The 23,833-nt window shown below is 44.1% G+C and overlaps 1 protein-coding gene across 2 annotated transcripts in view; it reads left to right on the forward strand.

The window, feature by feature from the left end:
• MAPKAPK5 (mitogen-activated protein kinase-activated protein kinase 5) overlaps window positions 1-22,727 on the forward strand; it is a 24,017-nt gene extending 1,290 nt beyond the window's left edge. The window contains exons 2-14 of one of the 2 annotated variants that reach the window (XM_009880305.1): window positions 4,611-4,681; window positions 5,951-6,026; window positions 7,256-7,353; window positions 8,826-8,934; window positions 11,627-11,716; window positions 12,324-12,419; window positions 13,647-13,727; window positions 17,524-17,711; window positions 19,983-20,103; window positions 20,433-20,563; window positions 21,182-21,297; window positions 21,660-21,764; window positions 22,536-22,727. In XM_009880305.1, coding sequence (XP_009878607.1) covers window positions 7,268-7,353; window positions 8,826-8,934; window positions 11,627-11,716; window positions 12,324-12,419; window positions 13,647-13,727; window positions 17,524-17,711; window positions 19,983-20,103; window positions 20,433-20,563; window positions 21,182-21,297; window positions 21,660-21,764; window positions 22,536-22,630 — 1,218 coding nt within the window. In that variant the 5' untranslated portion in view covers window positions 4,611-4,681; window positions 5,951-6,026; window positions 7,256-7,267 and the 3' untranslated portion in view covers window positions 22,631-22,727. Of the gene's footprint in view, window positions 1-4,610; window positions 4,682-5,950; window positions 6,027-7,255; window positions 7,354-8,825; window positions 8,935-11,626; window positions 11,717-12,323; window positions 12,420-13,646; window positions 13,728-17,523; window positions 17,712-19,982; window positions 20,104-20,432; window positions 20,564-21,181; window positions 21,304-21,659; window positions 21,765-22,535 lie in introns of both variants that reach the window. The other variant, XM_009880304.1, reaches the window with a different exon arrangement.
• Window positions 22,728-23,833: the final 1,106 nt, after the last annotated feature.

A 23,833-nucleotide genomic window follows, 5' to 3' on the forward strand; every position in this document is an offset into this window, starting at 1 on the left:
AGGCAGCCCGGGCAGGGCCCTGGGGCCCGTCGGGGCCCGGTCCCCCTTTCTTTTACAGCTGCGGGTCTGCCCCTCGCTGCCCCTCCACCGGGACCCGGTTGCCCTCGGGCTCCGGTGTGGAGCACCAGACAGCGGGCAGGGAAATAGGGGCTGCAGACAGGCGGCTTCTACGGGATCCGGCCTCGGGGGATCGGTGTTGAGATGCTGAGACCATGGGGAGCAGAATCGGGGTGGCCAGGAGATGGGGTCTCTGCCTTGCAGCGGTCCCTGACCACGGAGGCGATGCTGTCGCCTCAGTCCATCTCCGAGTTCCTGTTCGGATGCTGTCATGAAAACAAATCTGGCGTGTGGGATGTTTGTGTTTCGAGTGGTGGTTGAGGAGCTGAACAGATTCAGGATTTCTTTTTTTTTTTTTTTTTTTTTTTTTGACAGCCAGAATCAGTGTGGGAGCTTAGTGCTTCCCAGTGAGTTCCTGTGACCTTTCCCGAAGACGCTGGGGAAACCCTTTTGAGATAAAGTGATAATAAAACAACGTTTTAAGGAGTCTCTGCAGGCTCTTTACCTTGTGCAAAGCATTCACTGTCACAGATTCTGGATGCCTTCATAAATGCTTATTTTAACAAGATGAATGAGTATCTTAAGGATGTAGGTAAAAAGACCCTGTATGTTTGCCACCTTTTTTTTAGCCCTGCTATCAGCCACAGTGGGATTTGTCTTTACAAAGCTCATCGGGGGCAAAAATCAATGCAAGAGAAGCAGCAACACAGTCTTGTGTTGTTGAAATCTGGATTGATGTAAAATATGTGTGTCTTCCCTTTTGAACTAAAAAAGCCCACAGTAGAAGGAAGTCTGAGCACTGTGTTCAGACAACCCAGATTGTACCTAAACTGCGAGATCAAGTATTGAAATTGTATATGGTCTCTTCCTGTTTCATTATCATTCTTGGCACATTGCAGGTGAAGTAGGTCTCCAGAAGGCTTTCAAAAAGAAGGTTTTTTTCAAGTATTTCTGTGGTATTTCATGTGAAGCTAAAGATCTACATCAGAGCTCTTGGGGATTAAAAGTAAAACAAAAGAAAGCCGAAGCAGTTGTGTAAGTGTAGGAACAGTCCCGTATCTGCCTCCTGCCCTGCTCAGTTCGGAGGGGTTCTGACCCAGAAGAGATTCTGGGCAAATCTGTTAGGTGATAGGCATTGTCTGAATCTGAAACATAATCTAGTGCTTTTAGATACTCTGCTGATTTCTCTGCTTCTCAAATACTTGGTTATTGTTCAAGTTTGATTGGTTTTCACCTGCGTCTGCAGGTGTAAGGTCTGTGATTGAAGATAGTGATTGCTGTTGAAGGCAAACTGGCCAGAGTTGAAAGGCTGCCTGTTGGAGCGGTGGAGGTGGCGTAGCACTGGTTGTTGGCGTTTCACTTGTTGAATCTGTGGAGTTTGTCCAAGCAGCAGTCTCTATACTTTTAATTGACTGTAGTGAGTAGGCGTTATTCTTAAAGTACCATATTTCAAACCTTTTCCCGTTGGTATTCAGTGAAAAGGGAAGCGCCCGAGCTTTCCCCCGAGCAGTCCCAATGCATGCGTAACCCTCCCTGAAAGCAGCTTGCTGGAGATCAAGCTAGGAGAAATCTCAGAGCCCCGTGTTGCAGGCTGTTAGCGTCCCAGTCTGGTGACTGTGCATCGAAGGATGCTCGAACCATTGTTTTAGGTACCCTGAGCTCGCTGAAAGCGAATTGTGCTATTGAACTCAACTCTTCCAGTTTGTGTGAAACTTTTTTTTGTCATTTAATCCATTTCAGATTTTAGTAATTGAATACATTTTCAGAATATGTTTCCCTTCGCCCTCTGGAAATTAATGTAAGGAGCGATCAGAAGTTTAAAGTTCCTTTAAGAGTAGGAGCAAAAAAAGGTTTCCTGTAAGAAATTGCACCACTGCAGATTTTTTCGGAAAGCGCTCTCTCCGGCACTCTTCTGCCTCCTCTGTTCCCAGCCGCAGCAGATTAATTCCAGCTGACCCGTCAGCCAGTCTACAAGTTCAGTGCTGTGCGGCAGCGCTACTGGAAGGCATTTTATTCTCCAGATGTGGAGCTAAGTACAGGATACCGAACCCTCTGCTGCCTGCGTCCACAGTACATTAATCTAAATGAAGAGGCAAGGCATTTAGGCTTACCAGTTGAAATAGATTTTGATATTTTCAGAGGGCACCTTTATATCTCTACATTTTAAATATTTCATGGTGGTTGAATGTTAGAAACTCCTGTTGATTTGCAGCTACGTAGTCTTAGTGCTAGATTTGGAGGAGATGTAAGTAGGAGATGTAAGCAATTTGGTACATTGATGGACATCAATGTTTTCAAATACTGTGTTTCAAAGATAAATAGTGTTTCTTGATGACGATTATTCACTTTTACTTCTAAGTTGTAAAGCTGCTTTGGAACGAACATTGGCATCCAAATAAAAATGCAGAAAAGAATAATCTTGGCTTTTTTTATTTAAGACAATGGCAAATATGCAGACGATGAAAGAGGTAATTAATTTGTATTAAAAATGGACTTACTTGTAGTTGTTGAACTTGTCCTTCAGGAGTTGCGAACTGTAAGATCTTATTCTCACTTCATTTGATTCACGGATCACAGGCTTTCCAATTCCTATTCAGCCTCTCAATTCCGCTTATCCAGCTGGAATGAAGCGAGTAGTCTCTGTGCCATCGCAGAAGTGGCACGAGGCAGCAGAAACTGTTTAGCCAAGACTGGTCTCATATGTGGAGGCAGTATCTCTTTTTAGACCAACCTGTGCAGTTGAAGGGGTTAGGTGAGTCTTGGGCCAGGCAGACCCTTCTTTGGTTTTGGAACAGGAGCAGCAGACTTCAAAGCTCTATAAAAAAAAAAAAAAAAAAAGACGAATAATTATTATCATGTAATCACGATGCCGCTCCAGAGTACTTTGGCGTTTGCTTCTCCAGTTCAGTGGTTTGACTTTCTTCAAAATGTAAACACTGAGCGTGATCCTGAAAGCGTGTGCTGAGGAGGTACTCCCCAGTTCAGAGAAACCCTTCCTCTGCTCATCAGTCCTCTTCTAAAATTGCGTTTGCATTCCACCTACGATGCCTTCAATTCTCTGTACCTGAGTATTAGGATTAAATTAGGTTTTCCCTAATACGCTTCTCACAAGTCAAATTTATGTTAGCTGAATTGAGAAGAAAGTTTCTTTGTCCTTCTACGTGAAAACAACAAACTGTGTGGTCCGCTGTGCTTTTCTTCCCCTTTCTTTTGAAACCCTTCATAAAACCTCCAGTTGACTTTTAACTTTTTACACCTTTCACGCTAGGCATGTGTGACGTATGTCATACCCACTCCAGACTGCGTTAAAAGGCACTTTTTCCTTTCCTATCTGTCTTTTGCACTCTCTAATCCCTTAAATATCAGCTTTCCTCTCTTGCTTTGTTTTCGATCCCTGTGGCTTGAGGTCTGGCTCCAGCCCGGCAATAGCGTTAATCCACAACTATTGTAGCCGGAGCCGGCGGTCCCAGGTTAGGGACTGCCCTTTGCCATGCCTTGGCTGAGAGCACGACTGCTCTCCCTTTTCTCATAGTTTGTAGCATGAGGGATTCCTAAAATGCTGCATGTTTCGAATTGAGGTTAACAGAAGGGGAAAATCTGATCAGAATAAAGTCGCTTTGCAAGCGGTGGCCTTTCCCATTTATTTGCGGTGTGTTGGGAAGTATTTTACCTGCTTCTCCGGCGCTAGCTTTTCTTACCACCTCCTTTTCTCACGGTTTACCGGAACGCGTGGCATTTTGAAAGGCGATCCTGAACGTAGGTAGCAATGTTCCTGAAAGAACAAAGGCAGAATTTTACGGCGTGTGTTGCTTTCGACTCGTGTTTGCACGCACCGTTCCCACCGTTCGGCTCTGCTCGCCATCTCTGTAACAGCACGTGGCCGCGGCGTTCATCAAGATGCTGCGCGCTGAAGCTACGTTTACCTCCCGCCTCGTGACATGTTTAAGCATGATAGCACCCGAGCTGTGTCATAACACAACCAAACCCTGTTTATATGGATTTGGACAAAAGGATTATAAACAGGAGCCTGGTTCGTTATCAGACAAGCTAAAACTGGTCGTGCAGGGTTTAATTTACAGTATAATGGTTCCAAAGGTTTGAAAACCCAAAGAAAGCAGCAAAATCATTGTACTGTATGACCAAAACATGCATACTGTTGCTGAGATTTGGCCTTTGTGTGTTCAGTTGTGATTGATCGTTTATAGGTAGGAAGCTGGACTTAAAGAGTCAGGGGGGGAAAAATGCCCGTGATACGCTTTCTGCGTTAAAGGTGCAAGATCCCATTTACTGTTCTCAATAATCCTGTTTCAAAATGCCAGGGTGAGCCGTCTCAGCTGCACAGAAATAATTTTAAACTGAGATATATTATTATGTGAGCATTTCTATTTACGTTTAATTTTCCGAGGTGAAGCAAAAGTGCTCTTTCTCTGCTCGGGTATCTTGCAAATCAGGTCTGCTGAGCTGGTTTGGTTTGGGGCTTTTTTTGGAAAGGATGTAGTAATTAACTTTTTTTCACTCTCTTTCCCCTCCCCCTGCTTCTTCTTGGATAGGAGACCTCCATTTTAGAGGAGTACAACATTAACTGGACTCAGAAGCTGGGAGCTGGGATCAGTGGTCCTGTTAGGTAAGGCAATACACCTGCGGATTTGTATGTAATCTCAGCCCGTTTCATTAGCTGTGGAGAAGTGAGTATGTGTTTTAATTGTGATGTGATATGTGCAAGACTGTCTTTATAAACAAAAAAATGTCTCTGTACTCCATGCGGGTCGTAGCTGATGTGCGAGCGAGTTATTGTCTTTTATGGGATATATTTGAAGTAAAAACTCTCCTCGCCTCTCTGCCTTGTCCTGTCTCGTTCCCGAAGCAAAGCAGGATCAGGAGGCGGTTGTGAAACAGCGGCAGCAGAAAATTCTACCCAGACACCTTTGTCCTTTTGATACTGGTGTCAGTACGGTGCAAAGGTCGCTGCTCCCGTCTACGGTATCATCGCTTGGGGCATCAGCACGGTGCGGCCGTTAGCTATTTTTACCAGCTATTTTTTCACATCATCATGTGAGGCCAAAGCCGAGAGTGCCACGAGCTCTGCATCTCATACCAGACTTGCCCATCGTGAATTTCTAACCCCCGCAGGAACTGGACTCTTTCTGAAAAGCAAAATATGCGTTGCCTTTTCAACTAGAACTCTCCCTTTTGGGAGCGGGAATTTGCACAAGCGCTGGAAAACAAACGTCTGCGCCTCTGTGTTTCTGGGCGCTCGACAGGGCGATTGTCTTTTGCCGCCATTTATCTTCCTGTCCAGGCAATTGTTTCTCCTCATTCATTTTCTGTTGCTGCGTTGCCTCTGATCTTTATTTAAATATCCCTTTGTTTTTTATTCTTTTAGCTGCCTGTTAATATGTGGGTCCTTCCCTCTGACGCAGTTCAATTGTTAATGTTAAATGGGGGAAAGAGAGGAAAAAAAACCCCACGTGTGGGGCACAGTTGGTGGCCTTGCTAAAACAAGGCTTTCCATTCAGAAACGCTTTATTTATTGCAGACTACACCTTCTGCTGGAGATACTCAGGCTGCCACTGTGTGGTTTGGGTTTTTTCATCAGAAGTATCTCTTCAGGCTGAATGTGTAGAGTGCATTCTGCTTGTCTGCAGTAACCCGTTGCCCTGAAGTACTTTTTTTTTTTTTTGCGTTGCTGAAAATACAACTTTCCGCTAGGTCTTTCTGCCTAACGTATTAGATTGTTGTGGAAGGCTGAAAACTGAGGCTTTCAAGCTGGGACGTGGTGACAGGTGCCCTGTATATTCCAGATTGCGGGCATTCCTCATAACTACAGATGGATTGCTTGAAGTGTCTCTTTAACATTCTTGCTGACTGAATAATTTTATTGCTGTAACACTAGAGTCTGCGTGAAAAAATCCTCTCAAGAACGCTTTGCACTGAAAATTCTTCTTGATCGTCCAAAAGCTAGAAATGAGGTATAGTTCCTGTTTATACTGTCTGCCTTCTGACACACCGCAAAGTCTTTGCCCCTTTTGGTGAATTGTTGCAATGTTTGTTTTTTTTTTTAAAAAAAAAGAAAAAGGAAAGAAAAAAAAAGTGTTCTGCAGGTCTTGCTGTGCAAGATCTGTCAGGTTTCATCCTCTAGCCTTGCTGTGCTGGGTTCCTAGAGGATGAGGTGGTGGGTGAAACAGAGGGTCTTTCTAACTCTGAGTTTGCTGGAGGTGTTCGCTGTATGTGAACAAGTGTAATTTATAGAGCTGCATTTTAAAGCCAGAGTTCTCCCCGTGTCCCATGTAATGTAACGTGAATGGTTTAGAACTGATTTTGTTTCCATACATCTCACTCTTGGATTTCGCTAATAATTGCCAAGAATGCTTCAAGTTGCACTCTAAATGGTACGGGTTTGTCTGTGTCCGAGAAATTAAATAAACTTGCCGATACCATTTGTGACTTAGTGGGGGTGGCAGGAGTGTGCCGGGGTACCAAACTGTCAGTCCGCGGAAGATGATGGGCAGTCAGGAAAGGGAAAGAAGCGTTAATTGTCCTCAAGGTTTAGGCAACTTCCATTTCTTGTTACTGAGCAACTTCTCATTTAAAATTTCCAGGGGACAAAAAAAAAAAAAAAAAGAATATCTGTTTACAAAGAGCCTCAAGCCTTGACGTGATTTAACAGTCCAGGTAGCTTTAAACTGGGGCAAGTTCCTTTGCTCCCTGCGTTCAGAAAGTTGACGGGGAGATTAGCATTCACAACACGTGAAACCTTGACCTTGAGGCTATAAAAGGAGCTGAATTATGGAATTTCAAGTTTGATTCATGAATGTTCAGTTTCGATCGTATCTCTATTGCTACTTTAAAGCTAGTTCTAGCTTTACATTTATTTTAAAAACCCAAAGAAATCAAAGATTGGGCTTTCTCTGGAACTGTGCTGGGTTTGATTCCATGGTCTGTAACAAGTAGGTCGGGAATGTATGATCTTTTTGTCCCACTTGGTCCAAGTAGGGACAATATGGCTGTTGGTCGCTCATATAAACGCTTGTAGGCATTTCTTATTTTTTTGAATAATTAAAATTTCCCGTGACTGGTGCTGAGCACTGCTGGCAGCGCACGAGCTCGTGTGTGCCGTAGTCTTGGGGGCAGAGGGAGGAGCAGAACCGCTCAGGTGTATGTCACTGTGTACAGTAACGTTTCTTCCCTTCTCTTCAAGGTACGTCTGCACATGATGTGTGCAACACATCCAAATATTGTTCAAATTATTGAAGTTTATGCTAACAGTGTGCAGTTCCCACATGAATCCAGCCCAAGGTAAGATTACATAGGGTGATTCATTCCCACAGTTTGCTTTCCATGTTTAGGCCAAGGTATAGTGGAATTTGCTTTTTTTTTTTTTTTTTTTAATCACAGTTTGACCAAAATAAATATTTATAGGGTGTTCCAGAGATGGTATTTATACTTCAGACTAAGCAACACTTGATTTTTACGCTGTCAATGCCCAGACCTTTGCATATTTAAATGAATTTGCGTCCTTCACTATTGGTCTTGAATACATCTTCATTTCTTAGGTTTTTCATTGGTTCGGTCTGTGATACCTGTGTTGTCAGAGAGAGTATATTACCTTCTAGTTACCGTCCTGCTTTGATATTGCTTTGTCAGCTTGAATTGAATTGTAACCTTTGAGGCTCCTTCTGCTTTCAAAGCACTGTTAAAGCAGGATTGGAGCTGCGACTTTTGTTGCTACGGAGAATTGAGATCGTTTTACATGATGGTGATGCCTGTGAGCCACTGGGAAGCTCAGAGTGCCAGTCTTCATTAAAAAAAAAAAAAAAAAAAAGGAGAGAATTGTTTCTAAAATATTCCAGGTTCTGCCCTGTAAGCTCTCAATACATTGTCCTGCTTAAAATGAACACAGCAAAACATGAAGCAGACTTATTATTTTTCATGCATTAATATCGCTTGGGATAAAAACTTTGTCTTCTAATTGGATATTAGTTGAGGGGAAAAAAAAAAAAATCAGAGCTGAGACCTGTCTTAGTCTCTGATGTATCTGATCTTGCTGTGTGGCAAGAAGAACTAGAAGTTAGTTTCTTGAGGATCTAGCGGTCCACGCTTCCTATTCGTTGTCCTTCATAATTTTGTCAATAAAACCATAAATTAAAATAATGAGGTACAGTAGGGTATCCAGACTCAAAAGCATTAAAGAGAATTCCTCAGCCTTCTGCTTCTGGCTTTCCATGAACATCGTTAGCCCCTAGGCAGAGCGCACGTCTGCAAGGATGGGTGCAGACCGGTGTACGCTGTGCTCTAAGCCAGCTCCAGCCTGGAAGCTGTTTAGCCTGTTTAACGCAAGACTCTACCTGCTGTATTATTCTTTGAGGGCAGAGTTATACATGGATGTGTCTAAACGGCTTCCGGGTCCAAACTGGCTCGCCGATGGGAAGCGTGGTTGGAGCTTGCACGTTATCTGTCTGAATGCATCCATGTAGACATGTCCGTGGCGTTTGTTCCAGTTGGATGGGGGAGCCCAACGCGGAGAGCAAACTGTAGATTCCTGGCTGACAATCAGTGAGTCAGATTGTGCTGGGAGCCAGAAAATCCCGCAGCTGACGTGCTTAAAGGCAAAATTATGGGACCGAAATAGCTAGAACAACTGTAGGAGATGCAAGTGTATGTCTCTCTCCTGGCCCGCGTCAGTAGATGTGAAGTATGCATTATTAGCTTAGCAATTCTGTTATTTTTTGATTATTTTTAATATAACAAAATGAAATGCTTTTGAACAGGGCTCGGCTCCTAATTGTAATGGAGATGATGGAAGGGGGAGAGCTATTTCACAGAATCAGCCAGCACCGGCACTTTACTGAGAAGCAAGCAAGCCAAGTAACAAAGCAGGCAAGTTAACACCCATGTATAAGCAAATCCGTGAATGACAATGGCTAAAGTATTTAACAATTTCTTGGGGTTTGGGGGTGGGAAAAAAGGAAGCTAAAATAATCCTCCGTTCTGATCCAATGATCATTGCCTGCTTTGTTATAACCTGACAATGCCGAAGTTTTTTAATAGAAGCAAAGAATTTGAAGGTGTGGGCTAGTTCTTCTGGGTTGGGGCCCTGGTGTCTCTGCTGTCCTTAGCGATGGTTTTCCTAACCTGGTCTACAGAACGCTTCACCAGAGAGAGCTCTCTTCTTGCACAATCTTCCTGCTGTATCCCTCACTGTTGTGTTCTAAAAGCGTTACCTCCAACGGTCCCCGGGCTCTCACCAGACCACGCGTGGCTCCTGAGCTCCAGTTTGAGACTCGCTCTTGGCTGTGACACAGACTTGGCGTTTCTCTCGCCTCTTGGCTGGGGTAGCAGACAATCATGTACACGTGTTCTGGGCCAGTGGTTTTCAAGTTGGGTTCTGTGTTTGGTTTTATGAAAGTCCTGCCTGCGGTGGAAGATAAACCAGAGGAATGTACTGCTATAGCGTGTGTTTTCTGTGCTGTTTGTTCTGATGTCATTTTTCCCTCTCCGTTTCTCTAGCCAGCTCAGTCTGGAACGTTGTGTTTTAGAGCCTTCACAGTATTTATCACTGGAGGTTTTGGTGTCCATCAGGCTCTTTGTTGCTTAGCAGTTGCGTCAGGTGTGACTAGCTCATATCCTGCTAGAGCAGGCAGGGTGATGAAGCAGAAGGGCCTCCATGGGATTCAGCGCGGGGATCCCCAGTGCCCGTTCCTCTCAGTTCTGGGGTCGACTTGTTCCCTTTCACTTTTCAGCTGTTGGATGACTTGTGGTGCCCAGTCAAAAAGCTTGGATTAATGGGAAGGTTGAAGGAAAGAGAATATTGCTGTATGTTGTGATAGTCTTTCTAGGGTGCCTCAGCACGGGACCAGCAGGTTCCTGTTAAGGAACCACAACCCAGAAGGATCTCGCTGTCAAAATGGCTGAGCTCTTCTGCATGGGAATTGGCACCACGGCATGAAGCCAAGGGCCGGAGTTGCCTTCGTTTGCTTCTTGCAGAGGTTATGTTGGCATTCCAAACAAAAGATGTATGAACTGTAGGTGAGAGGCTATGTTGGAGATAGTTAATCAGTCAATGTCCTGCTCACACCAGTCATCACTGCAGTGAACAAAGGAAAGAAAACACGAGACAAGATGTTACAGCATTTGTTGTAGATTGACATGATTTTATGAATTTACCCGTATCCTGATCACTTGCATCCTGATCGCATGCTTCCCCTGAAGCTGGGGAGGCACTGTTTGCTACTGAGGCAAAGAGCGCCAAATCATTTAATCTTCATTATCTGTCTTGTGCTTTGACTTGTGTCGAATGAAATGGTGATTGTGTCATTGCCTTTTTGGCTTCATCCAGGAAAGAAATTAGGTGGAAGTACAGAATTGTTCTTGACAGTTTGTTTTCGTGTCCTTTGGGCCATTTGATTTTGCCAACGCAAGGCAGTCTCCAGGATTAACATGTTAGGAAAGTCTTTTGAAACTATACCAAAGACAAAACTTTGAATTGAATTCTGACTTCGTGTACACTTAGGTTATTCGTGTCCCAAGTAATTCTTTCCTTTAATGTTTATACAGATGAACTTTGAAAGCAATGCTAAAGTCTTACTCTTCCGTCTGGTGGTTCTTCATCACTGTCTTGAGCTGAGGGGCTTAGTTCCTTGTACCCAGGAATGGTTAAAACCTTGTCACAAAGCTACCTCGTTTTATCTGGGAGTGTGTTTGTATTTGTTTGAGCTAAGTTAACACTGAAGTTCTCTTGTCCCAGTAATTTGCATCTTGTAAGGACTCAGTGCTTCACCCAGGGCAGGGTTTGGGTAGGATCCTACAGAAGCCAACAGGAATACTTTCAAATAAGGGTCGTGTGGCTTTGCCTTACTGTTTCAGTAACGCTGGTTTTTAGCTTTGGTTTTCTTTAAATGAATTGCACTTTCGAACGTACAGTCTCTTGAGCTTTCATGACCGGGTTACGGGTTTCTAAACCACAGCAGTGTAAGAAGCTGTCTTGGAAAGAATCAAATAACGCATTTCTGTGTAATAGCAGATGAAACCAGTAAGTTGCAGACAGTACGGCCAAGAATTAAAGAATAAAACTGCCTGAATGTTGACTCTTAAGTCAGTAACAAATGCAATAAAATACTCACTGAAATCTTGAAGCAAGAACTCACTGTCAACTGCAAAACGAAATGCAATTGCTGGAGTGCGTGCAAGCAAGTTTAGTGACCTTGTAGGAATAGCACAGCATATAAAAGGACACTGTCATGATCTGTTTCACCTCTGGAGACTTTGATAATGCCCCAAGTTAGTCAAACTGAAATGGTTGGGAAGCCCAGCACCACTTAGCTTTTATTTTCTGTTTGCCTCGAGTGAAAAGCAAACTGAAGAGCTCGGCGGGTTTCGTTTCCCGGTCGTCGCTTTGCCGCACTCTTGTGCGGTGTGGAGTGGCGTCTCTTAACTCGGAATTGTACCCAAGTGGATGGAAAATGTTTGGGGTCTAAGCTATGTTGGCAGTGTCCTCTTTAAAGCTAATATGACTGTCCCGGCTGAAGGAGGAGCTCTGTAATTGTAGTTGATTTATTGTGCCCTTTTTCAGATAGCTTTGGCTTTGCAGCATTGCCACTCACTAAACATTGCACATAGAGACCTCAAGCCTGAGAATCTCCTCTTCAAGGATAACTCTCTGGTAAGATGAAGACTTGGTATTCTTTGTTTACTGCGGAATTCTGTAAAATGGTCCAATGATGATTTTCAGAATAGTTGTAAAATGACATTAGTGCAATGTTTTGGTGACAAAATTTAATGACCTTTTTTTGGCTTCGTGCTTTTCCACACTCTGACCTCCTTGGAGTACAGGCTGTCCATGTTGCTGCTGTTAAATATGGGTCAGGTTCTCCAGCTCAACATAGAATCCTGCCCCATTTCCTCCCCATGGGTCATCAGGATGTTTTAACATTCAGTACAGGTTCTTTGACTGACATATCCAAAGCACTTGCCTGTTTCTTCTCCTGCTCATAACCACCCTGCATATGCAGTGACCTCCCTACAACGTGCTCAGTGCTTTCCAAAGCTTAGAGGGGGGGGCTGCTTTTGACGCAGAACACCCAGGAAAACAAAAATGATTGTTTCAAAGGTCACCTTAGGATCTTTTAGCGGCTTTGTGGAACGGTAAGGGTATAAATACAAAAGAGGAATACGTGTGGCAAAGGTAAGATGAGTACAAGGCAAGAAGGATGTGTTAGAAAGCCTGATATGACGAGATTTTGTAATGAAACCTCTTCTCCTCGTTTTAGGATGCACCTGTTAAATTGTGTGACTTTGGATTTGCCAAAGTAGACCAAGGTGACTTGATGACACCACAGTTCACTCCGTATTACGTAGCACCTCAGGTAATGAATGATTACAGTTCTAGGCTAAAGGGGAATAACGATCTTTATTGCCTGTGCCTTCATAACCACATCATTTTAAAAGCCTTTGCTGCCCTATTAAGGGCTTCTGGGTGCAGGAATCCTGAGTAATTGTATAGTAGCCACCTTTCAAAATAGAGTGCCGCAGTGATCTGTGGCAGGAGATCATCAGGCAAATTTCCCAGATTGCATTCATCGCACTGACTTATTGCCGATACCTCCTGACTCTCCCAGGCCTGACTCCCACCGGCGAGATGACTCCGGGACTTTAATAATTGGCCTTTAACTGTATTAAAGCGGTTGGCTTGGAAAAGTTCCTGCTTTGCAATCCTTCTTCCAGCTCAGGCTCATTCAAGGTTACGTTAAAAAGGACTATGCTGGAACAATAAAGTTCTGTAAAGGCGATTGCTGTGAAGGAGGGCGGTGTTGGAGGGTGACCGTTCACCTTGGCAGTACGATTAAGACATAATCTATAGTTACGGACAGGCTGGGTTTTGTAGTGCTGCTTTCCCCACTCTCTTTTGTGCTTTGTGTTGGAGTCCTGAAGAAAATTAAAGGAAAACTGCAGATAGATATTTAATTGCAGTACTGGGCATGTCGGCAGCCTTTAATGACTAGAAAGAGAAATTGCAGAGATCAGACCGTACAGCCACAGTTGAGTGCCCTGAAAATGCCTCCTTAACTGGAGCCTGCTCGTGAAGGGCCATGTGCATTACAGACAAGGATTTTTGAAACAACTGAACTGCCAAACCTGTAAAAAGCTTTTCCTGAGATTTATTTAAAGTGAGATTTTTCTAAAAACCCAGAAACACAGATTTGATCAGTGAGGGATAAATTTGATTTGATTTTCTTGCGGGGGAGGCTCTGGAGCTAGGGTTACCCTCCAAATGCGTTTTAAGTTCTAGTTCCAAACCATAGAAGTATGAGAGTTTCTTAACAAAAGAGGTGTGACCTTTTGATTTAATTCGGGCAAAACGGGGGGTTTCATCCAAAGCGGGAAAATGGTTTAGCTGAGATTTTCCCCCATGTAGAAAATTCCACTCTTAGGAAGAACAGTTTGAGTTTGGCAAAGTCTGGAATAAGTCCACTGAATGGAAGAGCATCAGGCGTGTTTGGCATAGGCATTGCTGTTTGTGGTGCCTGTAAATGAGGTGTATTTCCTTTTTTTTCTTTTTTTTTTTTTCCTCCCCCTCCCTGTCGTGTCAACAGGTATTGGAGGCACAAAGACGACATCAGAAAGAAAAATCTGGTATTATCCCCACCTCTCCAACACCTTACACTTATAACAAGGTAAGCTATGAAACAGTCCACAAGTTGATATCTTTAACGCGCAGTGTCTTCTCCACCCCTCGATGCATCTGCTGTAGAAGCAATCTATAGACACAGTTTATCGCCTAAGGCAATAAACTTTATTGCCTTGAAATTCTGCACTTATGGCCAGGAGCAATGAAGTTGTGCTGATCTCTGTGACAGGAATACATCTAACTAGCCAAATATCTGACACTGGGTCAAAAGCAAGATCTGCAGGGAGCAGCAGGGAAATGTCACGTTGCTTGCTGTTTTGTGTACATGTGTATTTTCAGCTGTAAGGAAGTCTTTGGGGCTGTATTTCTCACAAATATCAGATATATAGTGGTACTTCTCCCTTAAAATGTATTGGGTTCAGACCAGGTTTCATTGGGTTGAACTGGCAAACCAGAAGATAAGGATCTGGGCAGGTCGCTGTCTTTCTTGGTGTAGAAGTGACATACCAAAAGGTGCTGCTGGCTCTGCATTCTTTCTGATGGAGCGAATAACGAAATGCGGACTTGGTCCAAGCCTAATTGATAGTCCTCTAATTAAAGGAAAAATACAACAAACACTGTTAACAGGAGCACTAAATTTTGGAGAGAGTGGAATGATTCTGCTGGAGCGTGCCCATGTGGGAAGTTCTTTCACCTCCGCAAGAGGCTGGTTCAAAGGGATCCTCTTTTCTGCTGTCAGCCGGAGTTTTTGGATATGCAAAGCACCGTTTAGGCTGTGTAGTTCAGGCGGCTGTGGTGGTACCTTGTCTGTGTCGGGGGTCTTCTGCAAAATGACCTGTAGTGTATTGCGTTGGCGGTAGCAGTACCCATTGGCAATAACAACCACTGCTAGAGTCTGGGCAAAGTTATGACAGAAAGCGTCCTGAAAGGTCGTCATCCTTTTTGATCATTCCAAAACATTTTCCTGCATATCGTTATCGCTGTCTCCTGCCGGCTTAGCAGTGGTTGAACCACTAAGTGTTTTTCTTTGGCGATGTTGATTAAACTTAGCGGGTTTCTGATTGCAAGGCAGAGTATCTACACTGATTCCAGCTTCAAGGATGGTGGTTTAACCCACCGCCTGCTGGAGGGGGTAGTTTCACATATAGTGTCATCTTTTAGAAGCCTTATAGAGAGAGCTAAAGCAAAGGCGGGCAGAGATAACTTTCACTGAATTAGTCCACATGGGTTTTTCTAATCATGAATCTGCCTTCTTCAGAGTCATGATTATCTCTTCTCCATCCTGAAGAAACAGCTTGATGATTGAAATATATCTTGTTATAAAATTGAAATATACTTGTTATAAAAAGAGTTCTCAGACAGGTGCCGATCGCCTTTGCAACGCAGAGTTTCTTCTGCCTTCTCTCAGGTGAACCCCAGTCACAGGGACAGTCATTTTTCCTAAATTTTGAAAGTCTCACAATGCTCAAGAACTCCACTTCTATGGATGGAAGCAGATTTACTCTCCAGTAACAGTCCTCTCCAACGGACTTCCCTCTCTTTTGTTGTCAGAGGGTAGATGCAGTTCCAGAGACAGCTAGGAGTGGTTGCTCGTGCTCAGCGGTTGTTCGTATTGGTAACAGTTTGACTACTGTTATGTTCTTTTAATGAACCAAAGAGCCCTGGCCGTGGCAACTGAAGCAAAATATGGGCCATATTCTTGTACAGGATGGAAGAATCTTGAAAACAGATACCAGCTGGAGTTAACTCACGTACCGACAAGGTTGAGCTGCCTTCATCTGGGATTTTCAGTGTGATAGAGTGATGCTCTTTTCATGTTGCATTTAAAGAACCGTTGGGTCGCTCTGAACCGCTTTCAGTCATGGTGGTACTAACTGGAGAGGCTGCTGAAAGAAGCAGCCTCATCCTTACCTTGCCAAGTGTGACTCACTGCAAAAGCAGCATCTGGCATACGCCTGGTTCCCTGAAATAGCCTGTGATAAACTCCCAGGTACGCTGTCCTTCCACAGCAGTTCAGAGCCTGCATGGAAATGCCTGTGATCCACCTTCATGATCAGCAGCCCAGATTTAAATTAGAGGAAAAAAACACATTTTTGATTCCCTGAGTATTTTTATTAAGCTGTGGGCGTATTGGATCAACTATAAGTGTGTATGTCATGGCTGGAGGGGGTTGACTCTTGGGAAACAGAATCTGGGAACCATATCCACAAAGAATTTAGACCCCTGTTTCCTACTTACATGCCTAAAGTACCATTGATTTCAATAGAAATTGTCTCTGGTCACTGGAAAAGTTATGAGAATTTAGGTACCTAAATAGAAATTTAGACTTCCAGAACCATCTGAAATTGTCTTAAATGACTTGCTGAAAAGCATACGTACGCGGGGTAAATCCTTGGGGTTTCTTTTGTTATCAGCATCCACATCTTTTGTAGAAGCCAAAAACCAAGGGTATGGTTTAATGGTCAGTATGAGCTGATCTAAGCGTATGCCCTGCAGAAGGAAACAGTCTCGCCTTTGACGGGCCCCTTCCTGGGTCGGTGTTTATCCAGTCCAAAACCAGTAATTGGGGTCAGGGATTCTCTCTTTGCTGAGTTTGTCTGTGCGGCTTCAGGAACGCCGCTGCTGTCCCAGACTAGGCGGTGGAATACGCAGCCTGGGGCAGACAGGATGGTGCTGAGGTTGCTTCAGTTTGGCAGCCGTGCAGACTTCTGTCTGTGTAAAGTGATCGCAGAACCTCCCCAGTTCCCCAAATCTGCCCTTGTGTGTCTTTCCACACTCACCTGAATCTGGCTGGACTTCAGGCTTCTGCTTACCCTTGGCTGTGTGTTCCTGTCCATCCTTGTGCTGGCATAAACCTTTGGGAGTCACCTGGAGGAGTGATAGGGCTGGAAACCAAGCCAGTAAAAATAACTGATTAGCTTTACAAATGCCAGTGTTGGCACAAAAGAAATATTGGGAATGGATTGCCAGAGTCAGAGCGAGTCCTACCAGCCCAAGCCCTGCACCGCACCGTAACCAGGTGATAACAGAGCTGTATCCTCAAGGATGTGGTCCAACAGAAGGTTGAATTGAAGTCTAGGCTGTAACGGTCCTCTTCCCTTCTTCTGAGTAGCATCTGTGTTGCATGAATGCACCGAGATCCGGATGGGGAATAGATCTGGCTTTCAGCTTCTTCACTGAGCTGGTTTTTGGCTGGGTCCATCTCCTAAAGGAACTTTTTCCGCATCGCACAAGCGGTAACGCTAGTGCAAGGGCCGGGGGGGGGACCTGCGGGCTGGGGTGGGAGAGCAGGAGGGAGCTCAGCGCGAGCAGCCCTGAAATACTGCTCCTGCCTTTCTGAAGCTTCTTCATCTCCGTGGCTTTCGGGATGTGCGGTTTTCATTACAGACCTCGCTGATGAAGTACCTCTGCTAGCGCATTTGTTTGACGGTGTTTCTTTTTTCAGTCTCACATTCTAAAAAACGACTGTATTCTGGTTTATGTCCTGATATTGAGAGACAAGGGTTCGAGTAGCCTGAGAGACGTAATAAATGCGCAGCTTGCTCACGCCTCTGACGCACTGCCCGTCTCCATCCAATTTACCGTCGCGTAGCACAGAGTCGCAGGAGCGCTTTCTGTAAACAAGCTGCTTTTGGGTACTGGAAGGAGTTTAGCTTGGCAGCATAGAGTTGTCTTGTGCTTACATATTTGCCATATTTATCCACGAAGGTCCTCAGATGGACCTTTAGGAGAAGGCTGAGCTGCGTTTCTGTTTTCTCAGGGAATCGCGTCGAACTTTTAACATAGCTACACCACTGCTTGCTACAAATTGCGCCCCAAAGTGATCCTTTCCTTGCTTTCAGAGCTGTGACTTGTGGTCCCTGGGTGTCATTATTTACGTGATGCTGTGTGGATACCCTCCGTTTTACTCCAAACACCATAGTCGGACAATTCCAAAGGACATGCGGAAAAAGATCATGACAGGAAGTTTTGAATTTCCAGAGGAAGAGTGGAGCCAGATCTCAGAAATGGCGAAAGACATTGTGCGAAAGTGAGTCAGCTGAGGAAAATGTTGTATTGCTCTTCGCTTATATTAAGAAATTGAAAAATCGCTTGAAAGTGCGTTATCACAAAGGGCTTATTTTTCCAAAGGCGGGGGGAATTGTCTGCAGCACATACAGCGGAAAAAAATTTCTATCGTATTCAGCACAAATGGAGTCTGGTAAATATTTTTCTTTCCCTCTCTCTTTTTTTCCTCCCTGACTTTTGTGTTCAATTTTTGATGTCTTCTGTCTCTGCAGTTGCTAGAGCGCGTTGTGCCTTTAGCCTTTGAGGGGAACGGGTACGCTACCTTGCTGCACAACAGTGTAGACAACTGGCTGCCACATCCACAAGCGCTCTCTACGCACATATCTCCTATGACAACGTTTACACTCCCGTTAAAATTGGGGGGTATTTAGATGGCACGATAGGATGTGGTAGATCTGTCCCTTAAAACCCCGTGCACATAATAAACAGTCTAAAAGGGGTCAAGAGAGGCACGGAAAGGGAGGTGAGGATCTGTCACGAGGTGTCAGACAGTGAGATAAGGTTTTGCATTGGTATTTTATTCCAAATGCTAATGGAAACTGTTTTTCACACGGTACACGTCTCTCAGTTGCAAATGTTTCGAAGACTGTGATCCCATGGTCCTGTTTGAAAGCGAGAACGTGGCACTGATTAGGGCTTGACCTCACTTATTTGTTTTAAAATGTGAGAGGGACTTACTGCCGTTAGATGTGTCACCGGAGCAACTGGAAGGAGAAAAGCAGCACAAATAGACAAAAATCAATCGGTTAAGTAATCTCAGACTGTCGCTGTCTCCTCTGACATACTGTAAAATCTCCAAGGACTTAACATTGTTTGGAAAGGGTGCTGGGACCTGTTCGTAGCAGTGCAGGAGAGCCCACAACCTTTCACCAAATAAATTGCAGATTATGTTGCAGCGAAACTTCCGCTTATACTGAGGTCAACTCATTATTCTCACTCAGAAGCTTCACAGTCAAAAGGTTTCATTGTCTTTTAAAATGGCCATGAAACTCAGCTCACGGAATGTTGTTACTTGGATTCAGTTCACTAAATTCTCTCGTTAATGTTATCAGGACTCCCCTTCCTGCTTGTCTCTTCCAGCCAGCGAGCCTGAATCTGTATTTATGGTGCAGGAACACACTTAGACTTTATAGAATTCTGGATAAGTTGACATTTTATTTCTGTAGACTGCTATTCTGGAGGTCATATTTTGCATTCAAGCAGCTGCTTCCTTTCAGGCATGTCGAGCTGCTTTCTGACCTCCAGCTTTATGAGCTGGAGTGCTTGATGATAGGTTAGGACTTTGAAAACCTACGGAAAAGGAATGCATGCATCTGGGGTTTTGTATCAAAACCGAACTTACCTGTTTGGCAGCACGGCCTTGCAAGTGAAATTTATGAGCTAGCCCGTGGTCCTGCTGACATTTTGTAAAAGTTATTTCCACTTTCTTGGTACATTAAACAATTCTGCTTTGCAGCCAGGAAGCTGATGTAGGGTATTGCCTGAGAAAGTGTGCCGGACTCATCGAGTCATTCCGTTTCTAATTTAGACTCTTGGGATAACTTGTCAGTACTCTGTGTGAAGTTTTACTTCTTTATTAAAACAGTCGTGGTTATCCTGAGAACATGAGTTTATCTGCAAAATCTCTTTCCAGGTTTCATTCTAGTAAAATTGAATTCCATGGAGTTTTCAGATCTCTCAGAATAAAGTTCCTTCTTATTTTGGGCGTCCATTACTCGAGGCTTTTGCAGGGGGAGAGAAGCTAAGGAGTTGCATGGTGAAAGCAGTTAATTCAGCAAACAGGTTTCCAACTTGGAAACTTTGCCTTACTTCACCATGCCCAGAGTCCCCATCTGAGTTTAAACTATTATGGGGATGAGCTTTAGATGTGCATTTCCAGAGAGTGTCAGTCTGCATCATTTCTGATCCATCTGGGAGATAATTTCCCATCTGGGAGGAGGTGAATGTAGAGTTTAGCAGAACACAGGTATTACTAAAATGACCTTCAGCGCCTTTCTTTTACACTGAGTTGCTGAATTTGAGCTGAGCGTTAAACCATCACTGCAGCAAGGGTCAGTGAAGCTGGTAGAAAGTCAGGCTGCCTTTGGGTCAGCTTAGTGTTTTACGTGTTAGGAGGAGTTTCTTTTTTGGCCCCTCTAATGCTTAGAGATTGCCAAGCGCTCTGATCCCAGACCGAGCAGCGCGTTGGAAATCCACAAAGACCTCCTAATGGACTGATTGATCCCTCTCCCAGGCTGCTGAAGGTCAAACCGGAGGAACGGCTGACCATTGAAGGTGTGCTGGACCATCCCTGGCTCAACTCCACCGAGGCACTTGATAACATCCTGCCCTCTGCCCAGCTGATGATGGACAAGGTCTAAACAACGTTTTATTTTATTGGGAACGTTGCATAGGAGAGCTGGATAGCTCTGGGATGGTTTGAGCACTTTCTTTCACATGGTAGAGGCGATCCTTTGTCCTATTCAGTCCTTGTGTGGTCGGTTGTATCGATCCACAGTCAATGCCTGTATTTCTAATCATGTTGTGCGTAATGCCAACCTGATTTTTTTGTTACACATCTCTGAAATAAATAGGATTTTGGTACTTTTTTTTTTTTGTCCATGGCTAACATTGTCCGTATATTGTTCTATAGTTTACAAAGAAGCTAATTAAAACCTATCAAGCGTAACTCTCTTCATTCCAGGCAATGGTTGCGGGGATACAACAGGCTCACGCAGAACAGCTTGCGAACATGAGAATCCAAGACCTCAAAGTCAGTCTCAAACCCCTTCACTCTGTCAACAACCCGATCCTGCGCAAAAGGAAATTACTGGGGTAACTCTCTAAAGCTGTTTCTGAAAGGTCGAAGCGTAGGCAGCCCTGATGCGTGGAGAGGGACTTTAAGCATGGTACAAATTCATTTGATTGTAACCGTGCTCCTGCATTTCTGACTTGGTTGACACACTCTTCATGCTGAGTTGGAGTCAAGTAATACTTGCGTAATCTGTTGTGCCTTCCAAAATAAGGAGAGATAAGGCAGGAAGGAGATTAGATAGTGGTGTTATATTATACAGGTAGCGGAACAGGTCTGTTAGGAAAAGATGGGTCACATGTGGAGTAAGGTAGGGCAAATGGGGAGAAAGAATTCCAATTTTTTTTTTTCTGATCCTGACAATTATTTACTGAAAAAGTCAGGTGATCTCTCTCTCTTTGCTGGAGTTACCTATCTGAAAAATAGGATAATGCATTTTAGGATTACCCTTACTTGAATTAATTTTAAGGGATATTTATTTTTCTTCGTGTTTAACGCAGGACATTGTTCTAATTCACACTAAATCTAGCTCGCAGTCCCAGCTTTCCAGAGAGCCAAAGAGAGCGTTATACCGATGCAGTTCTGCTGAGGGACTTCGGTTGCGTTCAAATTGTAATGATTTCCTCCTTGTTCTTTTGCAGCACTAAGCCAAAAGATGGTGTTTATATCCACGACCCTGAGAACGGAAGTAACGATTCCAACGTGGCTCTGGAAAAGCTGAGAGATGTGATTGCTCAGTGCATTCTACCACAGGCTGGTAAAGGTTGCCACTTTTAAGAAAGTTACATTCCTAAACGTGCGAGACACTGACTTTTGACTGTGCCTCGAGATCAGCCCGTGTCAGTAGTGAGGAAGGATAGACAAAACTCCGGTCGTCCTAGTCAGCCTCAAGAGGAAAGCGTTGTCTGTGGACTGTAATTTTGATGCGTGTGTAATATTAGTGTCAGCAGTGACATACAGAGCTGTTAAAGTAACTTTTGAGGAGCGTCTGCTTCCAAGCAGGTTTCCTGGTTTGCGTGAGGGGAGGAGGAATAACTGCATGTACCGTTTACTGAAGCTCTGAATGTTGCTGCGAGGCAGAATGACAAACTTGCTCTTTATCTTTGTTCTCGTAAATAGGAGAGAATGAAGATGAGAAGCTGAATGAAGTCATGCAGGAGGCGTGGAAGTATAACCGAGAGTGTAAGTTGCTGCGAGACACTCTTCAGAGCTTCAGCTGGAACGGTGAGGAACTCTTTCTCTTCCATGGAGAATGGTGCTAATGCCGGCTGAGAGAGGGGAAGCAGTGACCTTCTTGTATGGAAATAAAGCCAAATTTCTTTAATTGGTGGCAAACTGATTTAGGTTTTGACACTGTTTTAGCCCGGCTGCTGGCATGGGTGTTCTAGAAATGAGGTTGAAAGTTCTGCTTTAAAATTTCTATTTGAGGTTCGGGGTCGAGTTTTAAAAGGCACCGAGTCACGGAAGAACATCTCAGCACAGGTCGATCAGCGCTTTAGAAACCGCTTTAGCTGTCTTGAGCCGGTTTCCTTCCAGCTGTTTGTTACCTTCTTTCTGCTGGAGGCTGGTGCCCTCCTCTCTGTCAGCACAACACCTCTTCTGCTCAGTTTGAAGGGGAACCGGGATGAAAGTAGGGCAGCAGCCTTGAGGCTGTTCAGATGGCTCCTTCACAAAACAGGGTGGCAGAGGTGGCAGCCCGCAGGAGCAGATGCTGATGGATGTACGGGGACCAGGGGCATCAGCCAGGTTCACGAGGGCTTGGCTGTGCCTCTTCCCTCGTTCTGTTTTTTGTTTGGTAGGTTTGGATTTAGGTTTTTTAAATGCTCAATTGTTGGTTTTGTGTTTTTTTTTTTTTTTTCAATGGAAGTATAGATCATAACTCGTTCTGGTTCTCTTGCAAATGTGGTCCTGTGTTTCTGTGTGAAGCGTTGTTTTGTGACTCCAGCCATGATGGCTTTCCTCCTCGTGCCCAGCTGACTACTTTTCTCTTTTCAGGCAGAGGATTCACAGATAAAGTGGATCGACTAAAACTGGCGGAAATAGTAAAACAAGTTATTGAAGAGCAGACAAACTCCCATGACTCTCAATAGCTGGAGCTTCTTAATCTTATTTTTTTTACCATTTAAGATTTATTCTTTAACTGTAAAAAGTATTTTTATGTAAATTAATAAATCATAATTATTACATTAAATTTCCATACTGCTTGAAAATGCTGTATAGTTGTAGATACAAAAAAAAAAATCATTGGTACTGTAATATTTTTTTAAAACTCAGTTCCTTGAGGTATATATGATCACTTATGTACTGTTAATCATGAGTCCCCCAGATGGGGCAAATTATATTGTTAAAGACCATTCTTTTTCTTAATAACCAGTTGCAGAAGCTGCCTTCCATCTGCTATACATACAGCCAGCTGCAATGACTATGTATGCGAACAAGACGGCTGCAGTTTCTCAACACCCAGCTCAGTAAATACTTGAAGCGAGTGCTGTCAAACACAAACTTCATAGCCACCCTTTGCGCCTAAATTCTCAGTCTTTATGTAGAGGCAACTCAATAACCTTCTGTTTCACTAGATGACCCAAGAGCCACGCTTGGCCTTGCCAAGGGCACCTGAGTCCATGTGCTTGCTGTATTTTTCAGTTCTGATCAGTAGTCCTCTTCTTATTCCTTCTTCTTCCTCGGACCTTCTTTAAGACTTTGCCCTCTTTCTTCTTCCTCATCATCTTCTGACCTTTTTTAAGGCTGAATTGGCCGTTCAGCACAAGACTCCTCTCTTTATCACATTGTTCAACAGCAGAATAGAAGAATGTTCTAGTTACCTACGTACAAGTTATTTTTGTTTTCGTGGTGGGATCTTCTACGGACGACAATTAAGCGTGGGGTTCGCTTGCTTCGGCCCCCGAGCAGCAGTTGGGTGTGTTCCACCCGCGTACTCCATTCTTTCCTTTCTAGAAGATCCAACACTCGGTTTCAGACTTGTCCTCTTGTTTGGAAGAGATCATCCTGGCAAGGGTCATAGCGCTGCTGTGTGAATCCACCGGTGATCCTTCTCTCGTGTCACCCTCTGGAGTCCAAACTCCTCAGCTCTTTGATGCCTTTGAGCTCCTCCCGAGGGAGCGACAGATGCAGGGCTGCTCCTTGACACACGTCCTTATGCTGCCCGCACCAGGAGGCTGCCCAGGGCAGATTCTTACTCTAGTCTGGAACATTGGCTCCAAAAGCTGCTTTTTTTTAATTTTAATTAAACAAACGAATGAAAAAGAATCTGTACATATTTCTAGTTTTCTACC

Source organism: Charadrius vociferus, unplaced genomic scaffold, assembly GCF_000708025.1.
Source record: "Charadrius vociferus isolate BGI_N301 unplaced genomic scaffold, ASM70802v2 scaffold332, whole genome shotgun sequence".
NCBI classification, from domain to species: Eukaryota; Metazoa; Chordata; class Aves; order Charadriiformes; family Charadriidae; genus Charadrius; species Charadrius vociferus.